Consider the following 25,230-nt stretch of genomic DNA (forward strand, 5'->3'; position numbering starts at 1 on the left):
CTTCCATGGGTATCAACAAAGCATGACATATTATGTTGCTGTTGGACTAAATTCATGCCGTTGTGCTAAGGCTGGACAAGGCAACCCAGTATGAGAAATAGGTTCCCAAAAGCCAGCCAAAGTGCTAGAGGCAGCCCCTATACCCACGTTGGGAGTCCCACAAGTAGACCAAGCTACACTCCTCTCTCATATATATGTAGAAGTCCTAGGTCAGTCCCATGCTGACTCCCTGGTTGTTGGTTCAGATTCTGTAGGCTCCTATGAGCCCAGGTTATTTGTTTCTGTGAGTCTTCTTGTGATGTCCTTGACAAGGCTGACTTAATATTCATTCCTTCCTTTCTTCAGCAGGAGTCCTGAGCTCTGCCTAACATTTTCCTTTGGGTCTCTTCATCTGTTTCCATCAATAACTGGATAAAGCCTCTCTGATGACAATTAGTGTAAGCACCAATCTATAAGTATAGCAGAATATTTTTAGGCATCATTAGGTTAAGTTTTTTTCTCTTGTTCTATCCTATATCTCTGGGCCATCCAGTCTCTGGGTTCTGGTGCTCCAGAAAGTGTCAGGAGTGAGCTCACTCTTGTGACATGGGTATTAGGCTGTATCAGTAATTGGTTGGCCACTACCACAATCTCTGTGCCACCCTTACCACAGGCATATCACATAGGCAAGACAGAATGTAGGTCAAAGGTTGTGGGACTGGGTTGGTATCCCTATCCTTTTAATGGAAGTCTTGCCTGGTCAAATGAGATGGCTAGTTCAGACTAGGTTTCCGCCATTACTAGGAGTCTTTCATACAGTCATCCTTGTATAATCCTGGGAGATTTCCTTGCACTAGCTTTCTACCTGAGCCTGGAATGCCCTCTTCCAGCATTCTCTTTCAGAATCCTCCTCCTCCAACCCCTTCCCCCCAAAAAAATTCCTGAGGTTCCCATCCCCAAACACCTCCAGTTTACCCAGGAGATATCTTCTGTTTCCCCTTCCCATGGAGATCCATGCATTCCTCCTTGGGATATCATTCTTACCTAGCCTTTCTGGGACGGTTAGTGCAGCATGGTTATCCTCTACTTTACAGCTAGTAGCCACAAAAAAAGTTTTTTCTTTTTCTTCTTTCTTTCTGGCTCTAGGTTACCTTACTCTGGGTGTTTTTTTCCTTTCTTTTTCATTGTCCAAATCCCATTTTATTCAGCACATTTAGTGTTCCAAAGCATATATCCATTGTCATATGAAAACTGTAATTGTTGGCTTTCTTAGAGGCAGGAGTATTTATTGTACATAAAGAACAATAAATTCATCTCTGTATCCACTTAATTTATAACTTCTCTATATATCATAGAAGAGATGATATATTTTTGCATATACATTCTGATAAGGCTAGTGACTGCTATTGAAAGCTATTATGGTCCTGCCCCAATAACCTTCTCTGTGATTTATGGAAGAATCTAAACCAGCTACAAATCTAATCTTAGGGATATCAAGTGAATCTACATACACTTTGCTCTTTCAGTCAATTCACTTTTTTGTTATAAATAAGTTTCTCCTAAATCTACATCCTCTTTTCAGTTCTCATTCTTAGCTCTTGTCTTTCTTGACTACCTATACCTTTCTTTGTTGTCCTTTCTTTGTTCTACCTTATTTCTACCCCAAGTCTCAGAAGTTTCCAACTTTTATACACATACAATCAGCAATTCTCTGGCCAAAGCAAAGTAACAAATCTTGAATTCTTTCACGGTCACAAAAGCAAATAAGAGTTTACACCAGGCAGTGACTGTCATGCTTTCTTTATGACTCAAGAAGAAGGTGACTTGGAAAAGCCTCAGTGAACTCTTAATGGGAATAGGGTCTAATGAGAGGGAGAGAGACCTGAAATCAATTAGGGAAACCTAAGAAGGGAGATGGGGAATCTGTATATAATACTGCATTCCTAACTGTGGTTAGATAATAAGCTAATTAACAAACCAAGATGAAAGTAAAAGGAGTTAAGAATTTATTTGTGTGAGCTTGTGGCAGCACTTTACGATCTGCTGGCAGGGTGAGCCCAGGGCACACTTGTTCCATATCTATCTAAAGGCTGTGAACTAACAAATTCAGACATGTGATTCTATGTCCTTGGTTGTCTGAGAATGTCTCAAATGAGATACTGTTGCCTGGAAACTTAACACTCACCAAATGCCTGCCCCCAAAAAGATAATTTCAGGAAGACAGACCTCTAAGTTTATGTTGGAGAAAGGAACAAAGACTTGGTTGTGAGAAACAGGTTTTGATGTGTGACTGTTCTCACACATAGTGGGGGAATACTATCCAAATACCCCAAATGAATAGGAGAAGTTGTGTCCAATAAATGATCAATTACATTCTTAGATGTTCTTGAGAAAATAATCAAATGGAAGACTACAATAGCACACTAGAAATTCACTGCAGGATACAGCTAATACATTCAAAAAGCAGTAGCACTAAAACATTTCATGTTTTGGTTTCAACCTCCACCAGAGATCTTGGCTCTGATGGGTAAGCCTTGTCAGAGCCAGCTGAGTTCCTACATCATATTTCTGCAGCTTGCAGCAGACTGCAGTGGTGGAGATATTTGGGATAGAGATGAGAGTCATGGTAGAGAAGGGTTTGGTAGTTTTGATGGTTGTGATAGTAGTATTGCTAGATCTTCTGATCATATTGGTAGAAGTAGTGATTGTGATGTTTGTAATGGTATAGTTGTTGAAGATGATGGGTATAATGATTGGTTAAGAATAAAAGTGTTGATGGATATGATACTGGTAGGGTAGGGGTAATACTTCCAAATACGATAATTGTTACTGTTGTGATAGTGATGTCAGGATGGTAGAAATAATGTAAGAATTAGTGAAAATTGTGGTTGGGATAGGGATCAGTGTATCATGGTGGCCATGCCTAGGTTATGCTTGTGAGGGTTTAGGTATTTTGATGTCATGATAGTAGTGGTGATATAAGTGCTGACATCTGATGGTGGGGAGTGATGTTAAATTGATTGCAAAATAATAACAAACACATGTGAAAAACTATTGCCACTATCTCTTGTATGTGAAATCATGGTATATGTAATTTATTCTTCATAAAGACACATTGGTATGGATACTACCATTATCCTCAGTTTGGCCATTAAGAAGGAAGCACACAAAGATTACATCATTTTGCCCAAGGTCACACAGCTGGAAAGGCCTGGAAATTATACCATGAACCAGACATTTTGCCTCTGGTTTTACTTATCTATCTATCTATCTATTTATCTATCTATCTATCTGTCTGTCTGTCTATTTATTTATTTATATTATCTAAATTAATTCATTTATTTTACATCTCAACTGCAGTTTTCCCTCCCTCCTTTCCTCCATTTCTCTCTCCATAACTCCCCTCTGACACCTCAATTCCTTCTTTTTCTGGTATAAAGGTGTGGGCCTCCCATGGGTGTCAATAAATAATCGCATATCAAGTTCAGGTAGGACTAAGTTCTTATCCTCATATTAAGGCTTGGTAAGGTATGAAGCCTTAATGTATGAAGAATACAGTATTGTACAAAGAGTAGGTTCCCAAAAGCCTGCCAAAGCACTAAGGACAGTCCCTGCTCCAACTGCTAGAAGTTCTAAAATTAGACAAGTAGATCAAGCTACAATCACACATATATAGAGGGCCTAGGGTCTTTATGTGAGGGCTCATTTCCTGTTGGTCCAGTGTCTTTGAGCTCTTATCTTCATAGGTTAGTTTTCTTGGTGCATTCCTTTGTAATGACCTTGACACCACTGGCTCTTACAGTTCTTCCATCCTCTTTTTAACAGGATTTCTGGAGCTCACACTATGATTCTCTTCATCTGCTTCTATAGCTACTGGATGAAGGACCTCTGATGACAATTAGTATAGTCACCAATCTGATTACAGAAAATGGCCAGTTCTGGTTACTTATATACAATTGCTAGGAATCTTAGCTGGGGTCATCTTGTAGATTCCTGTTAGTTTTCCTAATACCATGTTTCTACCTGACCTCAAAATGTGCCCCAATCAAGACATCTTTTCCATTACTCTCCCCTTCTACCTCATCCCTAACTGGATCGTTCATGTTCCCAACCAAGCCAGCCCCCAGCTTACCCAGGAGATCTCTTCAATTTCTTCTTCCCATCGAAATCCATGTATCCCTATTACTCCTTGTTGGGATCTCCTCATGGCCTAGCATCTCTGGGGTTGTGGGTTGTAGTATGGTTATCATTTACTTTACAGCTAATATCCACTTATGAACAAGTACCTTGCTTGTCTTTCTAGTTATGAGTTAACTCGCTCAGGATGTTTTTTTCTAATCCTATCCATTTGCCTTCATATTTCATGATGTCATTGTTTTTAACACCTGAGTAATACTTCATTGTGTAAATGTACCACCAAACACCCATAGACATCTGATTTTTGACAGAGAAGCCAGAAATATATCATGGAAAAAAGAGTGTCTTCAAGAAGTGGTGATGGCATAACTGGAAGTCAGCATGTAGAAGCAAGCAAATGTATACATATCTATGACTCTGCAGAAAATTCAAGTCCAAATGCTTCAAAGACCTCAACATAAATTCAGTTACACCAAACCTGATTAGAAGAGAAAATGAGAAATAACCTTGAATGCACTGGTACAGAAAACAACTTGAATATCACACTAGTAGCACAGACACTAAGAACAATAATTAATAAATGGGATGTCACGAAACTGAACAGCTTTTGCAAGGCAAGGGATGCTGCCAATAAGACAAAATAGCAGCTTACAGAGTGGTAAAATCTCTTCACTAACAGAATTTCTTTACTAAATTTCTGCACATTCAACAGAAGGCTGATTTTCAAAATGTATAAATAATTCAAGAAATTAGATATCCAAAAACTAAATAATCCAATTAAAAAAATGGGGTAGGGATCTAAACAGAAAATTCTCAAGAGAAGAATTTCAAATGGCAGGGGAACACTTACATGTCTACCATCTTTAGACAGTAGGGAAATGTAAATCAAAATGACTTTGATAAGGGAAGTTTAGACCAATATTTGTGGAACAACCATGGGACTGGAGTAGGGACTCTGCAAAAGGGAGACAGTTGTGAGGCTTAATCTGCTTAAGGAACCTTCTGGCAGTAGGATCAGGATCCATCCCTGGTGCATGAGCAGGTTTTTGGAGCCCTCTACTTATGGTGGGACACTTTGCACAGCCTTGATGCAGGGGGAGGGGCTTACACATGCCTCTACTGAATGTGCCAGGCTGTGCTAACTCCCCATGGGAGATCATACTTTGTTGGAGGAGGGAATAGGGGGTGAACTGGAGAGAGAAGGCAGGAGAGGCAGGAGGAGAGAAGAGAGGAGGATCTGTAGTTCATATGTAAAATGAATGAAAAGTTCCTTTAAAAGAAATTTAAAAAGACTTGAAAATTTCACGTTACACCTGTCGAAATGGCTAAGGTAAAAAGCACAAGTGACAGATCATACTGGAAAGGATGTCGAGCAAGGGAAACACTCTTCCCCTGCCTGTGCAAATTTATACAGCCAATTTGGAAATCAATATGGTTATTTCTCAGAAAGCTGGGAATTGATCTATCTCAAGCTCCAGCTACATCACGATTGGCCATATAACCAAAGGATGCTCAATTATTCCACAAGGACACTTTCTTAACTAGGTTCATAGCAGCTTTATTCATCATATCCAAAACCTGAAAATAACTTAGATGTACCTTAACCAGTGAATGGATAAAGAAAACAGTTTTAAATGGCTAAAATGTTGAAGTATGGAATTTCAGTTATTATATAATTTGCTTGGGTCATGTAACACAGTTACATAACCTCAGAAACAAGGTCATCCAGATGACAATAATATAACAGAAATGGAGAGAAAGTATTGTGGGAAGGAAATCCAGAGTGACCATGATACCTGTGATCCCATTTCACTAGGCTTTATCTTTTCATGACATGCTCATTTCAACATGATAACTTTAATGGCCAAGCCTTTAAACCATTAATGTTTTGGAAAGAAATGTCATCCAATAATGGCAACTTACATCCATATCACATGTACAATGTTTGGTACAATAACAGAAGGAAACATTGTTCTACTTTAATAATTTATATAAAACTTCATGAATTTCCTTAAAAAGTACTTTATATGCAAAACAGTATTTGGTGATCTCAGTCAATATATGCCTATTGTATACCATTTGCAACAAAGGCAGTAATATTAACAGTAGACAAATCCTCAACAATGCCTGAATTAGTTTACAGTTTTATTGTTGTGTGAAATTATTTGTCAGAACTTACTTAAGCAAGGGAGTGTTTACTTATTTCATAACTTCAAGGTACAGTCTGTCTTGGTTGGGAAGTCATGTGACATGATCCTGAGTCAACTGGTTCCACCATATCTGTATTCAGGAAACCAACAAATGAGAATGCTGCTTTCCTTTGTATCCAGCCCAGGAACCGAGCCAATGAAGGATTACAACTACATCATTCAATTCCACATAATTCAACAAATCTAGAATAATCCATGGTAGACATTCTCTGAGTTTTGTTATATTTATGCTCACTCATATCAAGTTGATACAATCAGTGTTAATCATTACGGTGACCTTGGTTTTCCATCACGTTTCTGTGTGCCTAAACAAGATCCTTATATCTACCTTGCATGATAACATCCTATAGTATCCACCAGCTGTACACTCCTAGAGTCAAGTATGTCTCTGGACTGTGAAATCCCACATTCAAAGTTTCCATATAACCTGGTCAGGATCCATTGTAGATCCTGAGAAGGAATATTGTTGATAATATCAAGACATGGCAAAGGAAAAGATTAAAGGAAGGACATACTAGTATTATATGATGAACAGTATACTAGAGAGAAAACATAACTTTGTCATCAAGAAACATTGACTAGAACAAATTATGGGAGATAGCACAGTGATCTTCAAGACCCATGGTATCCACCTGTCTCAACAAACTGAAAGCATGTACAAATATACTGGGGCACACAGGGATACAGATGGTGTGGAATACCATATCATTCTGGATGTCAATTTTACAGGCCCAAGCATCCTGATATTAGACAGGGATCTCAACCAGTAAACTAGGGACACTAGATTGCTATAAGTACATTATTACATCAAGGGACTTTGTTGTTGTTTGTGTTTCACTCTTGACTCTTTGTCTCTTTTGGGGGCCTGCCCCACAGCTCCTAAACAGACCACACAAATGGAGTCTTAATCATTTTTATAAATGCCTGGCCTTAGCTTGGCTTGTTTCTTGCCAGCTCTTCTTAACTTTAAATTATTCCATCTTCTTTTTGCCTCTTGGCTTTTTTCTTTCCTTACTTCTGTGTATTATACTTTCACTCCTACTTCATGGCTGGCTGGCTCACACATAGGTTCCTACTCTGTTTGTTCTATCACCTCCTTTTTTTCTTTTTGCAGATTTCTCCTTCTATTTATTCTCTCTGCCTGCCAGCCCCAACTACCCTTTCTCCTGCCTTGTTATTGGCCAATCAGCTCTTTATTAGAGCATCAGGTGTTTTAGACAGGCACAGTAACACAGTTTAACATAGTCAAACAAATGCAGCATAAAAGACTGCAACACTCCTTTGCATCATTAAAAAATGCTCTGGAGTATAAGCAAATGTAACACATCTTAAAAATAATATTCCAAACAGGGTTTTGATAAGAAACTTGAGACCTTTGTTAAAAAGAAAATCTGGAGGATAAAATAGTACCCACAATCATACACCATTGCTTTAGAAATTGTCTATTTTCTACACATCTCATGAAATCTTAGAAATCTATGTATAAGACATCTTATTCTGGCTAAGGAAACCAATCCATCTTCAAAATGAATGATACTTCCCTATGATTTTTTTTGGTTTTAGCCAAAACAGAGTAATAAATGTGTAGTATATTCAGGAGCCAGGTCTAATCTTAAAAGTAAGTATCTAATAAAAGTAAGAATATCTCAATTTGGGGGGGTGGGGTAGGGTCCTAAACTAATAGCTATAATACACATATAGATGGTATGGTGCAGATGTGTGCTTGCTGCTTTAATCTATCTGAGCCCATATATGCACCTTACTTATTTGAACATGAGGACATTTATCTCCTGATGTCCTTCAACTCTTCTGACTCTTAGAATCTTTATGTGTCCTCTTGTTTTGTATTCCTTGAGCTTGGAGGGGAGGGATTTGATGTAGGTCTCCAACTTAGACATTCTCTCCACAAAATATCTGGCTGTGGTCTCTGCATCTTTTCCCATCTGCTGCTGGAGGAAGACTTTCTGAGGATGACTCATTCAGACACTGATCTGTGAGAATAGAAGATTATCTGTAGGAATCATTTTATTGGACTTCCTTTTAGATCAGTAGTGTTAGGTTTTGCCCTTGGTCTCTGGGCTATGTAACCTCAGGATTTTGGTTATTTATTCAGTAATGGGTGTGAGTTCCATCTTATGGGATCGGCCTTGGACAAATAAGACATTGGTTTCCTATTTCCCCAACTTTGCTGCCACCATTGCCCAACATAGTTTGCAGGCAGGACACACTGTAGGTCAAAGGACTCTTTATTATAGGAGTGAATAAGTCTGACACTTATGCCAGCTTTTGGGATTATTATCCTTCTGTTGGTTTGTCTAACCTCAGTATATTAGGTTTCTACTTCTTATGCTGTATTTTTTTATATTTAATTGTTATCTCTTAGGAACTTGTTTTTTTTTCTTAAGGAAGATAGAATAGGAGTAGCTCTAGAAACAATGGTAGGTGGGGAGAAACCAGGCAGAATAGAGTAAGGGGAAAGTATAATCAGGATTACTTATGAAAAAGGAATCTATTTTCAATAAAAGTTAAAAATAACTAGGAAAAACTAATACATTTTATACATCCTAATGTAAGGTTCTACAGCACCCCATAATAATACCATGTTATGAAATAAAGCCTCTGTTTGCTCATCATTGCTGAATTTCATTTGTAATTACTGTGAACTGTAGAATAAGTTGACTATTCTTTAATATTCAAGTTGTTTTGGAAGAATGATTTTTGAAATGTAAGAGAATTTCTAGGTTAGAGAACAGTGTGTGTGTGTGTGTGTGTGTGTGTGTGTGTGTGTGTGTGTGTGTGTGTTTATGTGTGTAAAAGTGTGTTCATGTGCATGGATATATGTGGTATGTGCATGATAATACAGAAATAAGGAAAATGAGAAAATTTTATTTTTCTTAAAGTTATGGTTTTAGTGAAATAGAATATCACTTGCCCTCTCCCTTTCCTTCTACATCACTGTCACTCTTCTTGAGACCTAATTTTCAAGTTGAGAAACTCTTAATTTATTATTTTTGTTACATATGGATGAATGTATTTCATGGAAATACAAAATACTTGGTTCAAAATGGATTAATTAATTTTATGTAAATTCCTACTTTTCCCTTATGTAATTTAGAGGAAACATCATTTAAATATATGTCTATATAATCTCCTACTGCAATGATTTATTATGAGACACAACCTTAATATATAATTTATGCTGGAAAAATTGTTGAAGCTAATATATAAAACCCAGACTAATGCATAGCTGTTAACCAATTCAGCTACAAACATGGCTATAATGAAGGAAACCAGCATTACAGATACAGAAATGTCAGATCACAATATTTGGTCCAGGAGAACTGAGGTCTTGGCAAGTATTAAAATTCTTAATTTGTAGTTTATTTTCTGCATTTACTCATGAGACAAAATGCATATTTTGACCTACAATCTGAGGGGAAAATGTCAGTGTATTTTTGTTGGAAAGTATGTTTTAATAACAATAAGAAAATTCAATGAGCATTTTCAATTTTAAAATGCTTATTCTTGAACTTTTGAAAAGAATTTGTCTCATGTCTTAACAAAATGGTAAAGCACTTTGGAGCAAAGATGCAAAGAAGTACCCCTGCACTGGAGGCCAAGATACAGAACACCTCCACTGCCACCATAGCTTTGCCCTTGGTGCTATGGTAGACAGGGAGGAAGGTAACCCAGACACTACAGAACACCAGCATGCTGAATGTCAGGTTCTTGGCTTCATTGAATGTGTCAGGCAGATTTCTGGCCAAGAAAGCTGTAGTGAAACTTCCCATAGCAATGGAGCCCAAGTATCCCAGAACACAATAGAAGGCAATAATTGACCCTTTGTTACAGACAATCAAAATGTGGTCTTTTTCGACATGTAAGTCAGCATCAACAAATGGTGGGGAAGTTCCCAGCCAGATCCCACATAGAATCAGTTGAATCACAGTGCAAATTGGAATGATGTAATTAGGTGCCCCTGACACCAGCAGCCACCTCATTCTTCTACCTGGAGTTGTGACTTTGAAGGCCAGTACTACTGTAATTGTCTTGGCCAAGACAGTGGAAGCAGCCACTGTGAAGACTACTGCAAATATGGTCTGCTGCATAAAGCATGTGACCACATTGGGTTTGCCAATGAAGAGCAAGGAGCAGAGAAAGCAAAAGATGAGGGAGATGAGTAGAACATAGCTGAGAGTTCGGTTATTGGCTTTGACTGTGGGAGTGTCCTTGTGCTTCAAAAAGACACCAAATATTACAGCTGTAAGAATAGAAAAACACAGAGCCAAGCAGGCTAGAGACATTCCCAAGAGATCTTCATAACCCAGAAATGTCACAACTTTTTTGAGACAGTGATTTCTTCCAGGGTTGGCATACTGATCATCAGGGCACTTCATGCACTCAACCATGTCTGGCACAGGAAGAAATGTATCATCAGGTTTAATATTTCTTAGCATTTCATAGGATATGTTATAAGAATGCATTAAAAATTTCCTGTTAATTTACCCTGATTTTTTGAGGTTCAATTTTTGTAATTAAAAATTAATAGCAATATCAAAATATGTTATTATTATATACAATTATAAAAATATGTTGTTTATATTTATCATTTACAGCCAAGTCATTTATATTTCCTTGCCAGAGTTAATTTGCATGTGACAGAATATTTATATGTATACAATAAAATACCTTAGTGAAGACAATATAGAAACACATATTTACTTTTAACAATTCAGTAGATTATAAAGTACATGTTATAAAAACAGGTTCTTCCATGTGTAGTTTGTTCTAACAGCTACAAGGCAGATACTACGTACCAATGCCCTTTGTAACTGCTTGTGTGCATAAACACAAACAACCCCATATATTGCTAAAAAGATTGGATGAAAAATGTCAGAGAAAACAGAAGCTTCATGAACAATTTACCACTTAAAGTCCCTACGTGTAAAGAGTATCACAATTACTTTTAGGTTTCTTATGAATTTTGGTAATAAACAGAACAAACAAGTTTACTAAGTTCTGTAAGATTGGGCCATCACTATTCTCAATTAAATCTCAAAAATATTTATTGAGAAAACAACATGAAGATGCTTTCTATATTTTTACATTAGAAAAATGTATTCATTTTCTTTACTTACAGACCACAATTTCCCTTCTCCCCTCTCCTCACATTCCCAATCTCCAGGTCCCCTCTGCCCATCCCCCAATCCATCTCTTCTCTGCTTCTGTTCAGAAAGAGCATGCTCCCCATGGTTATCAGTGAAACAAGGCATATCAAGACAAGTTAGAACTAGGCTCTGCCCCTAAAGATGTCAATAAGGCACACCATAAAGAATAGAGAGAAGAGCATCCTTCCACCCATATCATGTAATTTATAACATCATATTTTAAGCTACATTCAACTGAATGGTTCAAAATTGTAAACTAGAAAGTAATAATATTATTCTAATTATGACTTTCCATTCATGACTGCAAATTCCTTACCAATTATTGTGTTCTCTCATATTTTAATATTTAATGCTATCTAAATCATTCAGCAAAAGCATTCATATTTTTATTTTTATAATCAATTTATGATTATTATTTGTTATAAAAATATTTTCTTTTCATTATTTTAAAATACACATAAGCAGTTACAAAAATTTTAAAATTATTGGTACATTATTTTTGTATGCAAATAAAGTTAGTGTATTTAAAATAAACTTTTGATCAATTTATTTTCTATTTAGTATTCCGTGAAAATTTTTCCATTATTCACTTGGTTCTCTACAAAATATGGTTAACATTTCAGTGGATTTATTTGTATCTAAACTCTACATGAATCTCCACGTTAATCACTTTCAAATCATTTAGAACAATTTGCATTCTAGTCTGCAGATTAAAGGAAACAGCAATTTTATTTCTTAGGTTTATGTCATCACTCCCAAAGCAATTAATTCCTTCTTTCAATTACCTGCTATAGTACCTACAACATCACTATCAAATGTTGAATGGGACCCTTGTCACTAAAAAATATCTCAACCTATTCACTCAGAAAAATTTGAATGCATACTTATTTTCAATATTAAAATTTTAAAATAAATGTTTCAATTTAAAATTCTATATGCTGTCTTCCAAATTTACCTGTGGAGTACTCTACAAATGAAAATACAATCAACTATGTGACAGCATGATCTACCATAAGACACATGAGAAAATATATGCCTCTTAATTAGGATGCATCATTCATGAGCATATATAAGCTATCACAAATAGGGACTATGTAAATTAGAATGTGCAGCTCCCACGTCTTAGGGAAGATAAGATGTAGATATATTATGAAGGGTTGAATCCAGGCAAAGATAAATGACAAAGTGATTTAGTACTCTAAAGCAGTTTCCAAAAGAAATTATTTTGTGAATAGTTGCTAGAGTAATGATTCATAATTGTTCAGGACAAGAGTTGTGCTCTTAAGGGGTAGAATTGATGCTTATTTGATTTAATGATGTAATTTATTTTCTCAGTTCCCCAAAGATGTCATTGAGAACCATGTAAAAATGACAGAAATTAGCTAATATGATGAATCTTTTGGTATGTTATATATTTACCTGACTTATTGGAAATTTCACTCTCTGGGCAAGGAATACAATCAAAACAACAGACAGCCTTTCCCTGCTGAGAGGATTTTCTGAATCCTGGACTGCAAGGGACGCTGCATACTGAGGATGGAATCTGAAAAATAACAAATGGAATATCAAGAAAATATCTTATCTACTTGGTACTAATGACAAAGATTTAGAACATGGTACTATTGCAAAACATCCTTTTATAAATATGTATTAAATTAAAAAGTAACATTTTATATTATGGTTATATATTATAGATGTATTGTGATTTATTTAATGAGAAACTTATATGCATACATGTGTGTTTATGTTTAATCTATTTTATTCTATCTATCCTATACATAGATACATGAACATACAAATATGTAGCTAAAATGTTGGAAGACACTTCTGGCTGGTAAAGGTCACAGCCTCCCCATGGTCTGGCAGCTTATCCCAATAGCTCCACAACATGGGCTCCCTTCCACCAGCAGAATTTCCTCTCCCTACATGCCCTTATTTAGAGAATGTCCCTGGGTCTGTAGGACTAACCTTATCTGAAAGCTATGTCTAAACCAGATTCCTGTCTGTAAATTAGATGCTGATTTATCATTGGCTTGAACTTTGAAATAGTTTCTGGCTAGATGTGTGCTAGAAGTTCTGGTCTGGAATTCTACTGCCATATACTAAGCATTGAGATTGGAATATACCATTTTTAAAGAATAAACCTAGAAAAGCCTTTACTAGACAAAATAAAAACTGTGTTAAACTTAGGGATGCTAAAATGGAGAAGATAAATAAATAGACATAACTGACAATTGGTACAAACATAAACAAAAATAAAAAACAAAGGACTGATGAGCACACACTCGGGATGCTGTTTCTCTCTTTTAAACAGTTCAATCTTATTTTTCATGTATTACTGATGTTTTATATATTGTGACTTTCATAATTAATATTTAACAAAAATAAATATGTAATTTCTTATATCCATGATTATGAAACATGTTTACATCAGCGTAAAAGTTGTATTTCCCTAGAGGGTAAGACTGGCTTAGCTTGCTGTTCTTTGTATTTATTTACTTGGAGAAATGTTCCTAGAACTGATCCACTAGGTAAAGACATACCGTAGCTGGATATGTTGGTTGTGATTTGGGTGCCTTCTGTATCAGCTCTCTCTCTCTCTCTCTCTCTCTCTCTCTCTCTCTCTCTCTCTCTCTCTCTCTCTCTCTCTCTCTCTCTCTCTCTGAATCTAGCCAGAGATAGCAATAGTTGGAGTATGTTATTTTCTTGTAAAATGAACTAAAATGAAGATGAGCCCAGAAAGGACTGGAAACTCCCAAAATAGATCACCCAGTGAGAGTGGGAGTCTTTGAAATATTGAACTGTATCCTGATACTTTGGTCAGTTCAGGAAGAGGAAGAAAGTGTTCCAGTTTCTCTTTTGTCCTGCCTGATAATCTCCTGCTCCTCTAAAGATACAGTCTGAGTCCATGGGCAATCAAGTAGAAGCTAGTTAATTTGGCAGTGTGCTAGAAACTGCCATGGCCTCATAGACAGAATGTGTAAATATGGAAAGTAATTTTGGAAATAGAGATAATGTAAACTAAGCATCAAACCTTCATAATAAAATACCTCACCATATGGAATTCATTTTTTGTAAGCTGTATTTAGAATGAGCTTAGATATAAGGTTTCGAAGATGTTTGAAATTTTGCCCAAAGATTGACATAAATTGAATACTTTCAGTATTTCTGAATGTAATGCATGCTTCCTTTCAGGAGACAATCTATTTCAGAAGAAACAAGCAATTAAAAACATACCTGTTAGGTAAATGTGATATTAACTTACATGCTTATTGACTAAACAATGAAGCAAATCCTAGGGAAACCATCTTCAGGACCATGGATACATTCTTTGTGGCTGATTTTTAGTGTTCACTATTTCACTGTGCTCGATTCCATTACTATGGCTAAAATTCCCCAAGTTGTATTCTAATTAAATAAAGTATTTGTCTAGTAACATAAAGACATTGTGAAAATATAGCTAAGAATTGAATTATCATGATCAAAACCTTTAGTACAGTCCTTCTTCCTCACTTTACTAGCTCTATGAGACCTGAGTACAAACAGGATCTTAGGATTGTTTCTCTGTCCTCCATATGGATTGGGAATAGTGAAGTTTCATGCTGTAGAAGTACATGACAGAAAAACAATTGTTAGAATTACAACTTCAGAAAAAATGTGCATTTCTGACATGAGTATTTAGGAATATACCATTTAATGCAAATTATAATTTGTCCCCAGTCTCACCAGTCTTATATATTTTTATACTTTAGAATAAATTTGAGGTGATTTATCAAAGTCTGTCTCATGGAGAGCTATCTCTGTTCATGCTCATGGGCTATGTTCAAAGCTTTCTGTCACAGCTACTGAATCTTGCCCTCTGGACTTTGTGGCAAACAGACTGTGAGAAAAGAGGAACCCTCACAAATTATGAATATTCATGCTCTTGAAATAAAGTATCTCCTGAAAGAAAAATCTAGAAATGTGAGAAATAAGTTAGGCCGGGCGTGGTGGCGCACGCCTTTAATCCCAGCACTTGGGAGGCAGAGCCAGGCGGATCTCTGTGAGTTCGAGGCCAGCCTGGGCTACCAAGTGAGCTCCAGGAAAGGCGCAAAGCTACACAGAGAAACCCTGTCTCGAAAAACCAAAAAAAAAAAAAAAAAAAAAAAAAAAAAAAAAAAAAAAAAGAAATAAGTTAGTTACTATATTTGAAATTATTCTATCTCATGAGGATGCGGAAGTCAACCTTGAAATTTTGGTTACTTATATTGATTGTAGAATTGTACAAGAAGCCCAACAAACCTGACTAAGGTCTATGTTCCACTTTATCATCTCTTCAGACATATACAATTGTTGTCCATGTAGCAAATGTTTGGAAAACTTTCCTATTTTCATTTTAAATCCAAGATTAGGCAAAAACTCCATAGTGTGGTGAATGTCATACTCTATATCCTGATTTTCTTTTTGGTTCATGTTCACTAGGTCTCCAACAGGGTTTATAAATTGTATGTTCTTCAGTACATGGACCATCTGAAATATTTATTATTTTAGGTTCAAGTATGCCTACACATTATAACAAATAAATTCAATTATAGATTGCCTCTATTTTTCATTAATTTGTCTAGAAATGTGATTTAATTCCAAGTACTCATATAGTACTTTAAAAAAGTCCACATAGGGATAACAATAACATTATGTTTTGTAAACCAACTTCTCACTTAAATTAATTATTTAACACGTGCCTCCTGAATGATACTTCAGGACAATAGAGAAATGATATCCACATTATTTCCTCTGAATGTTACCTGATAATCAGCTAAGGAATTGCAGTCCTCAATATGTTAAGAAAATGTGGAAGAATTACTTGCTATTTTTAATAGGATCTATTCATTTAAATGCTTACCAAATTTTGATAATTTAAAAGGGCATTCAGCTTCTGGTAGGCTTTCAAATTTTTATGAGAAAAAACTAAATTTTTATTTAAAATATTAAAAAACATGCATATGTGGAAGAAATGTTATAGGAAATATTATTATTTCTCTGTCAGAGTGTCAGTGTTGGCTGTAGTGGGGTCTATAAAAAGAAGATTCCCATGATACTTTGTCAAAGGGGACATAAATTGTTATGACAGAAAAGATCCTGGAATTCTTGGTTAGAACAGACATTATCCATTGTGAAATTTTATTCATAATGACACTATATTGCATTCATTGGAATATATATTACCTGCCAAGAGTCAAATTCCAGTTTTTCCTCAGAATACTTTGACAATGTATCTACTTCTTGTAGCAGCATCTCATGGAGTGCATGGGCCACAGCATGCACAGTATTGTATAGGACATAACCTGTACCACTCACAGACATTTCAAAATGGTGCTGGAATAACCAATGATACCGTTTTTCTATTGAGCAATTCTTAAGATTCATAGAATTAAATGAAGTCAGAGAACAATTAAAATAAATCCACCATAATTTACCAAGGGAAATTGGCGTACTATACTTGGAAGGAACTACTGTCTCAATAAATGTTCTAAAACCAGATAATTCAGAAAAGTGGAGTAAAAAAGTAAACATCCCATAGAAAGAATCAAGAAGTAATTTGTCATTATGTGTGATCATATCCCACTGTGAAGTAGTGACCCAGATTCTCTGAACGTTTGATAATCTGTAGAGTCTAAGGTTAAGTTGCAGATGAGAGTCTTTGTCTCCATAAATGATAACAACTTTGGCTGATGACGTTGTGATCTCATTATAATAGATATTTGCATTTTTCTGGAATAATATTTTATCTTCCATGATAATATGCACAAACGCTAAGCACACACTGTTTCTTTGCATCTCTCTTCTCAATTCTGAGAGAAATTGAAGTCCTAGGTCATCATCTGAAATGATTGCTCCAACCCAGTTCCACCTGAAATATACCATCAAAGATACCATGGCCAAAGCCAGAGATGTGTCCTGAGGAGCCATCTGGTATAGATGTGAAAACTGTTCACGGTTGCTCAGGAGAGGATGAAATGGGCCATAGTAAAGCTGAATAACATAGAACAGACAATAAGTTGAAGGACGTGGAATACATAATGATCAGTATAAACAAATTGTGCTCATCATAAGATGGAAATAATAAGACGTGGATTTTCATCTCATTATTAAGCCACCTGTAATTTCTTGTGAATATCTTAAAAGGTACAGATGAACTAAGTCTGTTACTAAAACACTTCAAATTTCTGCTGTTCTTTGGGTCTATTTATGCTAAAGTACTGGTATGTGTCACTATACTTTCTGAGTATATATGCTTTGAATTCTATGCATCAAAATACACATATACAATTTTTTTCTTTTAGTAAGCCTTAGCATTTGAAAATCAGAATGAAAAAAACCAATGTTTCATTAAGACTAACTCACTCATGCCTACCTCTGGTCTATTGGCGATGTACAGGAGTGGTCCAAGCATAGCAGATGATAACCATATTGGACCTGTCAGTACAATTAAATATCGTCTCTGATTTAAACAGTAGTAGTTAGGAAGACATTCTCCTATTTTTGTGGATAAACTATTCATTCTCCAATCATCCAGTAGGCTACATTCAACTTTCACTAGCAGAGAAATGTTGGGTAAAATATAAGGGTTGTTGTTGATATTTTCAAGAGCAAAATAAAGAGAAAAAATCAAGTGGATATTCTTATATGTCAACCTGAAAAGATAGCAAAGAGACCATTAGAAACTGGGCTCCAAACATGACAACATTAAATCAACTTGACAGTGTTTATGTATTTAATGCTTGTTTTTTTTTTTTTTTCTCATTGCTATGGTGACACAAACCCTGTTACTGAGCTGTATGAGAATATGAGATTTCTGGAATTGTGGAAGGATTCTTAAAAGGTTTTATGGTGAATCTCCATTATGTGGGATGCTTTGATTTTGAACTCTCATACTGTTTTATTCCTTTGTCTGGGAGCATGGTGAGAAGTTTGTAGAACACATTGAATCTGCTCATTCCTTTATTTTAGATTTGTAATAATATCATAAATGGAAAATAGGTGGATATTATCTTCTACTCCAATTATGATAGTTTTTTACAAAGAAGCAGCAAGTAACAAGATCTTGAATAAGTTAAGAATTAAAGGATTGGTTAACGAAATGTATCCATCAGTATCACCATCTCTGAGAATCTTTAAATGGAGATAGTGTAATTACTTTTACTTTTTTTCTATACTTCGTGCACCTTTATCCACTTTTGATGCTGTATAATCTTCAATGATATGTTATTGATTATAACAATAACCATTTATTATGAGGGATAAGCCTTTTTCACATGGGCCCTCAGGTTGAAGATGACTCAGTTCATTTTTATTTATTCCTCTGAAAATGCTTGTCATGCCTCTAGATTCCTATTGTTTGTGCTATCAAAATGTTTTCCTTCTCTAATATCATCACTTTTAATTTTCATGAAGATCCTCTGATGTATTTTTCTTATTCTTATTCATTTTGAAAATCATATCTAATAATTTGATATGAATTGTCTCATTTTTCTGTTTTCCCTATGAGTATTTCAGCTTTTGTTTGCTCTGATGTGTATTCCATTGCTTTAGGACAACATTCTGCATCCGAGTGCACTAGCTAATTTGGTTGTTTTACATCTAGTATTCAACTGAATGAAGAGTATATTTGCCCTATATTTTGTGGTTCTACTGCTTGAATAATATTATTCTGATGTTTTCTAGTTTTTTTACTTCTTATAATTTTCTGTCTGATTCAGAAAGAAGCAATCCTGCATTGATTTTTTTAGTGCCCTGCCTTTTGTGATGGATTTTATTGATGTGTGATATTACAGTTTTAAATCTGAATTCTCTGGTGCTGAAATAAAATTACCATTCCATGACATTAATATCTAAAATTAGTAAAATCCTTGTTGTCCAAATAAAGTTTTAGGATTCATAATTGTTCTTCTTAAAATTCAAGTCTTCAAATTCTATAAACTCTTACTATTTATTTTTTATTTAAAGTTTTCTATATCACATCTTTGACCAATTGGTGGTTTATATGATTTTTAAAAAATCATTTTCCATGTAACATCATCAGTTTTTCCACATTTCCTAATCTGATTGATGACCCATTACACATCATGCTGGATTTTCATTTTAATCTATGGACAAGCTGGAAAACAACTGATACTATTTCCCCTTCAATTCACCATATTATTTTCTGCTCCAAAGCATGAATGTGATAAGGTATTGTCAAACTGGAACACTGTTTATTTTCAAGACCAAAATTTCTTGCTACCGTTTGTTTATAACATTAAAAATATTCCTTTAATGTCCTGATTTCTATTGCTTATCATTACTGGGATAATCCTCATTTCTTATTTTGTTTCACTCATCTGTGTTTTTACAGGTATGTCTAGCTTTATTTGAAATCATGAATTTACTGTTCTAAATAAACCATATATCAAAATAGAAGAGAAATAATCTATACACAAATCTCATTCACCAGAGATAAATGGCTCTGTATGGAAAATATTGGCCACTATTAAATTCCTGAGAAGGAAAATTCAGTTTTGTTTATGAGTATGATCCCTAATAAATCATTCATTGCCCAGTGAAAAGATACATGTGCAAAAATTAATCAGAAGCACAAATTATACTTGATGGTTTAATAAAAAAGAGTGCTGAATTAGGGGAACAAATGCCATCAAAATACATTATACCAGACACATAACCAACTAATAAAAAATGTCCCTAATGCAATTAGCTTCACTACATGACAGTTTTAAATGAGTCCACAATTTTGGAGATTTAACTTGATGTGAGTGCAGTATGATTGACATCCCTGTCAGAACTATGCATCTAGGTTGGAGAGAGTGAAGGCCAAAGGCATTTACATCACATCTTGGGTAAACGAGAAAATACTAGAAAATAAACTAGGATTCTACAAATCCAATAGAATACCTTATCCACATATCAAGTGTGCCACATATAAACAGTACAAAACTGAATTTGGGTTCATCAGTGTTCAAGAATTTTAGTGACCCTCAAATCCAATCTATAACAATACTTAATGTACAATGAAATCAAATACACACAGTAAGCTACATTTTCTGTCATCAATAATCCAATCACAAATTCTAGTGAATAACTGAAGCCACAATGGAAAAAGCCTTTGTTTAGTCACAGAAACTCAGATTAGGTATGCCATCAAAGCAGATGGAATATGTGAAAACTGATTTATTATATTGTGCACTAAAATGCTGATTCAACTCCGAAGTAACCTGGGTAGAAACTGGTTAACCAATAATAATTTTTAGTGATTGCATTTGTGAAAACTGGTACAGAATATTGGTATGGGACACTGAAGGAATTCTTTAATTCAAGTTTAAAATGAATTCATATCAAACATCCATTTTAATACTCCAACTTGTCACAATATCAATTTCTAATGTTCTACATGGCCGATGAAAACAAACAATGACTAGGATTGTCACATATGCTAGAGTCAAGCATGTCTATTACAAACAATAATCACATGAACATTTCTTCAGGGATCTAACACAAATCAAATTCAAATGACATTTGCATAATTTGTAAGCTATCTTTGTAAATGAAAGATGTGAAATGAAACAAAAAGAATGTTAGAGAGTGATTCATGTAGTGTTAGAGTCTAAAATTGAGGAATAAACACACTAGTTCCAAAGATAATTTAGCAAATTATAAATACTAAAAGTTTGAAGTTGCTTATGAACAACACAGGGTGAAATGTTTTAAATTAAATGTTTAGGATATAGGGTTCTCTGGCAATAAAATAAATCGTCATAAAATATTATTAGTAAGCTTTTAGACTGAACACCTATTCATAACACCAAAAAATTTTAAATAAGATATACATTTGAAATGTATATATGTATATATAAATATATGGTTGTAGATATGCATATACATGTTTATATATGTATATATATAGAATAAATTATCTGTATTATAATTGTGTTTTAGAAAGGTATAGCTTCTTCCTTTCATTATAAATTTAGATATCAATTCAACTTGACAGAGGAACATGTAGGTAATTTTTGTTCAATTTTTTTTATTTCCATAACATTATTTTCTTTATCAACTACTATATTATGTCGTTCTTTATGATAGAACTATCCCAATACTAGTAAAAATGATGACACAACCTTTATGCTGTTTTGGTACAACATATGAGCAGAGTTAGCACTTGTTTAGAGACATGCTTCTATGATATTTTATGTAATAAATACATACATCAAAGAGTACTAGATAATCAATACCTTTTATTTGTTAAATGTTTATTTACATGTAGAAAATCATGGATATGCTCAATACTATTTAACAACTTTCTTATCTCTATTGCTTTAATGCCTACCTGTTCCATTTCTTGCCTTAACAAGTATTCCAATAATCTTACCTAGAGGGATCACATCACTAAGGAGTGCTTAGATAGAAGCTGGTGAGATCTAAAAACCAATAAAAAGAGGACTTGAAGGTCCTCTCATCTCTACTATTAAGAAGACAGTTTCTCTCCAACTTCGAGATCTCTAGTGACTGGTAGAGATTTAACAAAACTTTGCCTAACTTGAGTGAAGATTTTCTCACTCAATTTATACTGAACTTCCATCATATATATATATATATATATATATATATATATATATATATATATATATATATATATATATATATATATATATAATTTGTTTGAGCTTTGGAATCCTCAGTCATCACTCTCATATTCCCTTTCACTGTGAAAATTGCTCTGTCAGCATTAAAAATATATGCTGTCACTTAATGTCATTCCTCATTGTCTTCCATCCCTATGTTTACGTTTTATACTTAGACCAGTTTTAGTGCTGCTTTTCACTTTTTCCTTCATCTTCTTCAAAATTTATCTCATCTACTCCATTATCCCAAACATCCTACTCACTATGAATTTCATTCATCCATATGTTATTAATAAATGGATACAACTTGTGTCTCAAATGATTAAAGTTTACTGTGTTATCCCTCCAAGAGAGTACAACGCCCATCTTGAACAAAGTTCATTAACGTATATTCAGTGTTACTTGAGACAAATTGCTTAGCATGCTACAGGAGACATTGCTACAGTTATTCAAACCAAATATCATATCAAGTACACATCATTAATACATCTAAATTATAGACAAATATGCAAATCTACAGTGTGTTGTTCATAGTCACACAATATAAACACACTCTTTATAATTAGGAAAAAGGGAAAGAGAATCAAATGTGGAATAAACCCCAGAGATTAAAGACATAGAGCAGAAAATGAAGACATGAAAATATGAAAACAGCAGCAAGAAAAATGACCATATTCACAACTTTAATAGATTTTTATCAAATTATGACATGTGCTACAGGCAACAATTTTTCATTCTAGCTCTTTATAAGGGAAATATAAAGTCAATATTTGCAGTAACATACTGTAGTTGGATTTTCTTTAGGCTGGCACCTCAAAAAATGACATGTAACCATATTAATTATGAAATTTCAGCCTTAGCTTAGGCTTGTTTCTAACTACCTCTTATAACTTAAATTAAGCCATTTATATTAATTTACTTTCCGTTTTTTTTTCATGGTTTTATTACCATGTTTCTCCCCATCTTGCTTGCTCTGCATCGCCTGGCATCTCTGTCTTCTTTTTTCCAGCTTTCTTGCTGCCCCAAAATACTGCCTAGCTATTGACCATCAGCTTTTTTATTAAACCAGAGTGACACATCTTCACAACATAGCCTCTTTATCAAATACATAGACTGTCTCCTACAACTGTGTAGATGGTTGTTAAACATGAATAACAGAATTTCAAAGGAAAAAAACACTACTGACATTGCTATTAAAAAGGAATCTGGCTATACATATATTCAACTGAAACAAAATTTAATGGAAAACATAAAATGACCAGTGTATTATCTTTGTTTCCATGCTTGATTTCAACTGCAGGAGTCATATAACACAGTAGTTTTGAAATGATGGTATAAATAATATTTGAATGAAAATGCAGTATTCTATTAAGAAATGCGCCCATGAAGCAGGGCAGAAATACTAAAGACCTCTCTCCACAGGAATTAGGCATTCCATCATGGTGAAAGAAATGCTAGCACAACACAAATAGAATAATTTACTCATCCTCAAAGACATGGACTCGTGTCAGTGCCTTGGATTATGTTTTTTTGGGAACATCACTTGGCAACATGCAGTGGGAATTGCCACTGTAAAGGTAATCTCTCTAGAAGAAATAGAGACATTGTGTGTCACTCGTCTTTCAGCCTGAAAAATCTGACTCTAAAAAGATGAACTATATAAGCATTAAATGACCTGAAATACCATAAAACAAAATAAATTTTGCTTATGTCCTAGAAAGTAAGGTAGACAGAAATCATGGAGAATTACATTTGTCCATACTTGGGCCTTCTATGTATTTACATTAATGATCAATCAAAAAATAAATAAATGAAGGGCACTTACTTCTTATCTAGATTCCTGGTTAAATATTCATTATTCATCTGACCATGCTTTGTGTAAATAGAAAAAAAACAATCAGCGTCTTTATCTTCACCCCAGGTATGTGCATCTTTAACTCTCAGAAAGCACCTGGGATACATCAAACAGCATAAAAGGAAGGAAAGCCTCAGGAACAAGAAGAAAAATGTCAAATAGAACATCTTTATAATGTCACCAAGATAGGAACCAATGCAAAGTGTAATAAGCGGAGTTTCACAGAAAACCACGTTTCAAATGTGCCTGTACACACATATCTGCTCTTTTTCTGCACTAGTACTTAAAAGTGTATTTTTATTTCCCAATACACTTCTTCTCATCTTATTATTCTCTGAAGAACTCTTAAACATTCTCAGGCTTCAGGGTCTGCATCTGAGTTAATATGCTCAGGTGCAAAAAAATTTCAGTAATTTTCTTTAAGTAATTATCATCATTTGAACATTCCTGTGATTCCATCTACATCAGTGGATATGATGGCCCCAGGCTAGATTCCTCCTGAGATATCTATGTAAAACTCTAACCCATGAAATCTCTTCTCATCAACATGAGAAATATTTGAAGCATATTGCATTAGACATTCGAAACCAAGTTTGATATGGGATCATCACACACAGCCCATTCTATATGAAGTTAACAACAGAATACAATATTAAATTTATGCATTTTTATGATATGAGATGCATTAACACCTATTGATTTTATGACATCCACAAAACATGCAATTTAACACACACACACACACACACACACACACACACACACACACACACACACACAGAGTGGCTACAGGCAGCACAAAATTTGCCACAGTTGCAGGGATTAGATAACCAATCATCATGCTGAAATCATATGTACCTACCAGTGTCTCAATATCAATGCAAAAATTATTTCATAGCTCTATTCATGGCCTGAGCCTCAGTTCCATTGATTGATATCTCATAATCAGACATTTCTATAACTACAATATTGTTTTTTACATTATTTATTCTTTGAATAATCTGCTACCCCTAATTGACTCCAAATTTTTTAATAAATTCTATGTGACCAAAATAGTAGAGTTGGGTTTCTTTTTTTTGTCCTTAATTATTTACTGTTGGTTTGGTTCATTGGTTGCTGTGGGATGTTAATGTATGTCCTGTGGGAGCCCTTCTTGGGTTCCTTGTGGCGTTACCCAGCAGGTTTGCATAGAGGATGATTAGGACCATGGGCCTGAGTGCAGGTGT

At 34.8% G+C, this 25,230-nt stretch overlaps 1 protein-coding gene across 1 annotated transcript; it reads right to left on the reverse strand.

Moving 5' to 3' along the window:
• Positions 1–9,817: 9,817 nt before the first annotated feature.
• LOC102913910 (vomeronasal type-2 receptor 116-like) lies at positions 9,818–24,171 on the reverse strand. The gene is made up of 6 exons (XM_006997727.3): positions 23,975–24,171; positions 17,889–18,168; positions 16,700–17,506; positions 15,776–16,003; positions 12,914–13,037; positions 9,818–10,737 (listed from the first exon to the last, which is right to left on the reverse strand). Exons 1-6 carry the CDS (start codon positions 24,169–24,171, stop codon positions 9,818–9,820), a joined length of 2,556 nt encoding a protein of 851 aa, XP_006997789.3.
• Between the last annotated feature and the right edge of the window lie 1,059 nt (positions 24,172–25,230).

The sequence above is a fragment of the Peromyscus maniculatus genome, chromosome 1, assembly GCF_049852395.1.
Source record: "Peromyscus maniculatus bairdii isolate BWxNUB_F1_BW_parent chromosome 1, HU_Pman_BW_mat_3.1, whole genome shotgun sequence".
In the NCBI taxonomy this organism is placed as follows: domain Eukaryota; kingdom Metazoa; phylum Chordata; class Mammalia; order Rodentia; family Cricetidae; genus Peromyscus; species Peromyscus maniculatus.

Excerpts from the sequence above, each read along its gene's own strand:
- LOC102913910 (XM_006997727.3), bottom strand. The coding sequence starts at position 24,171 with ATGTTCTATTTGACATTTTTCTTCTTGTTCCTGAGGCTTTCCTTCCTT. Across the intron at positions 17,507-17,888 it reads ACATCGCCAATAGACCAGAG|CTTTACTATGGCCCATTTCA; the intron begins GTAGGCATGAGT and ends TATGTTATTCAG. Across the intron at positions 16,004-16,699 it reads TGGAATTTGACTCTTGGCAG|ATGGTCCATGTACTGAAGAA; the intron begins GTAATATATATT and ends TAAATATTTCAG.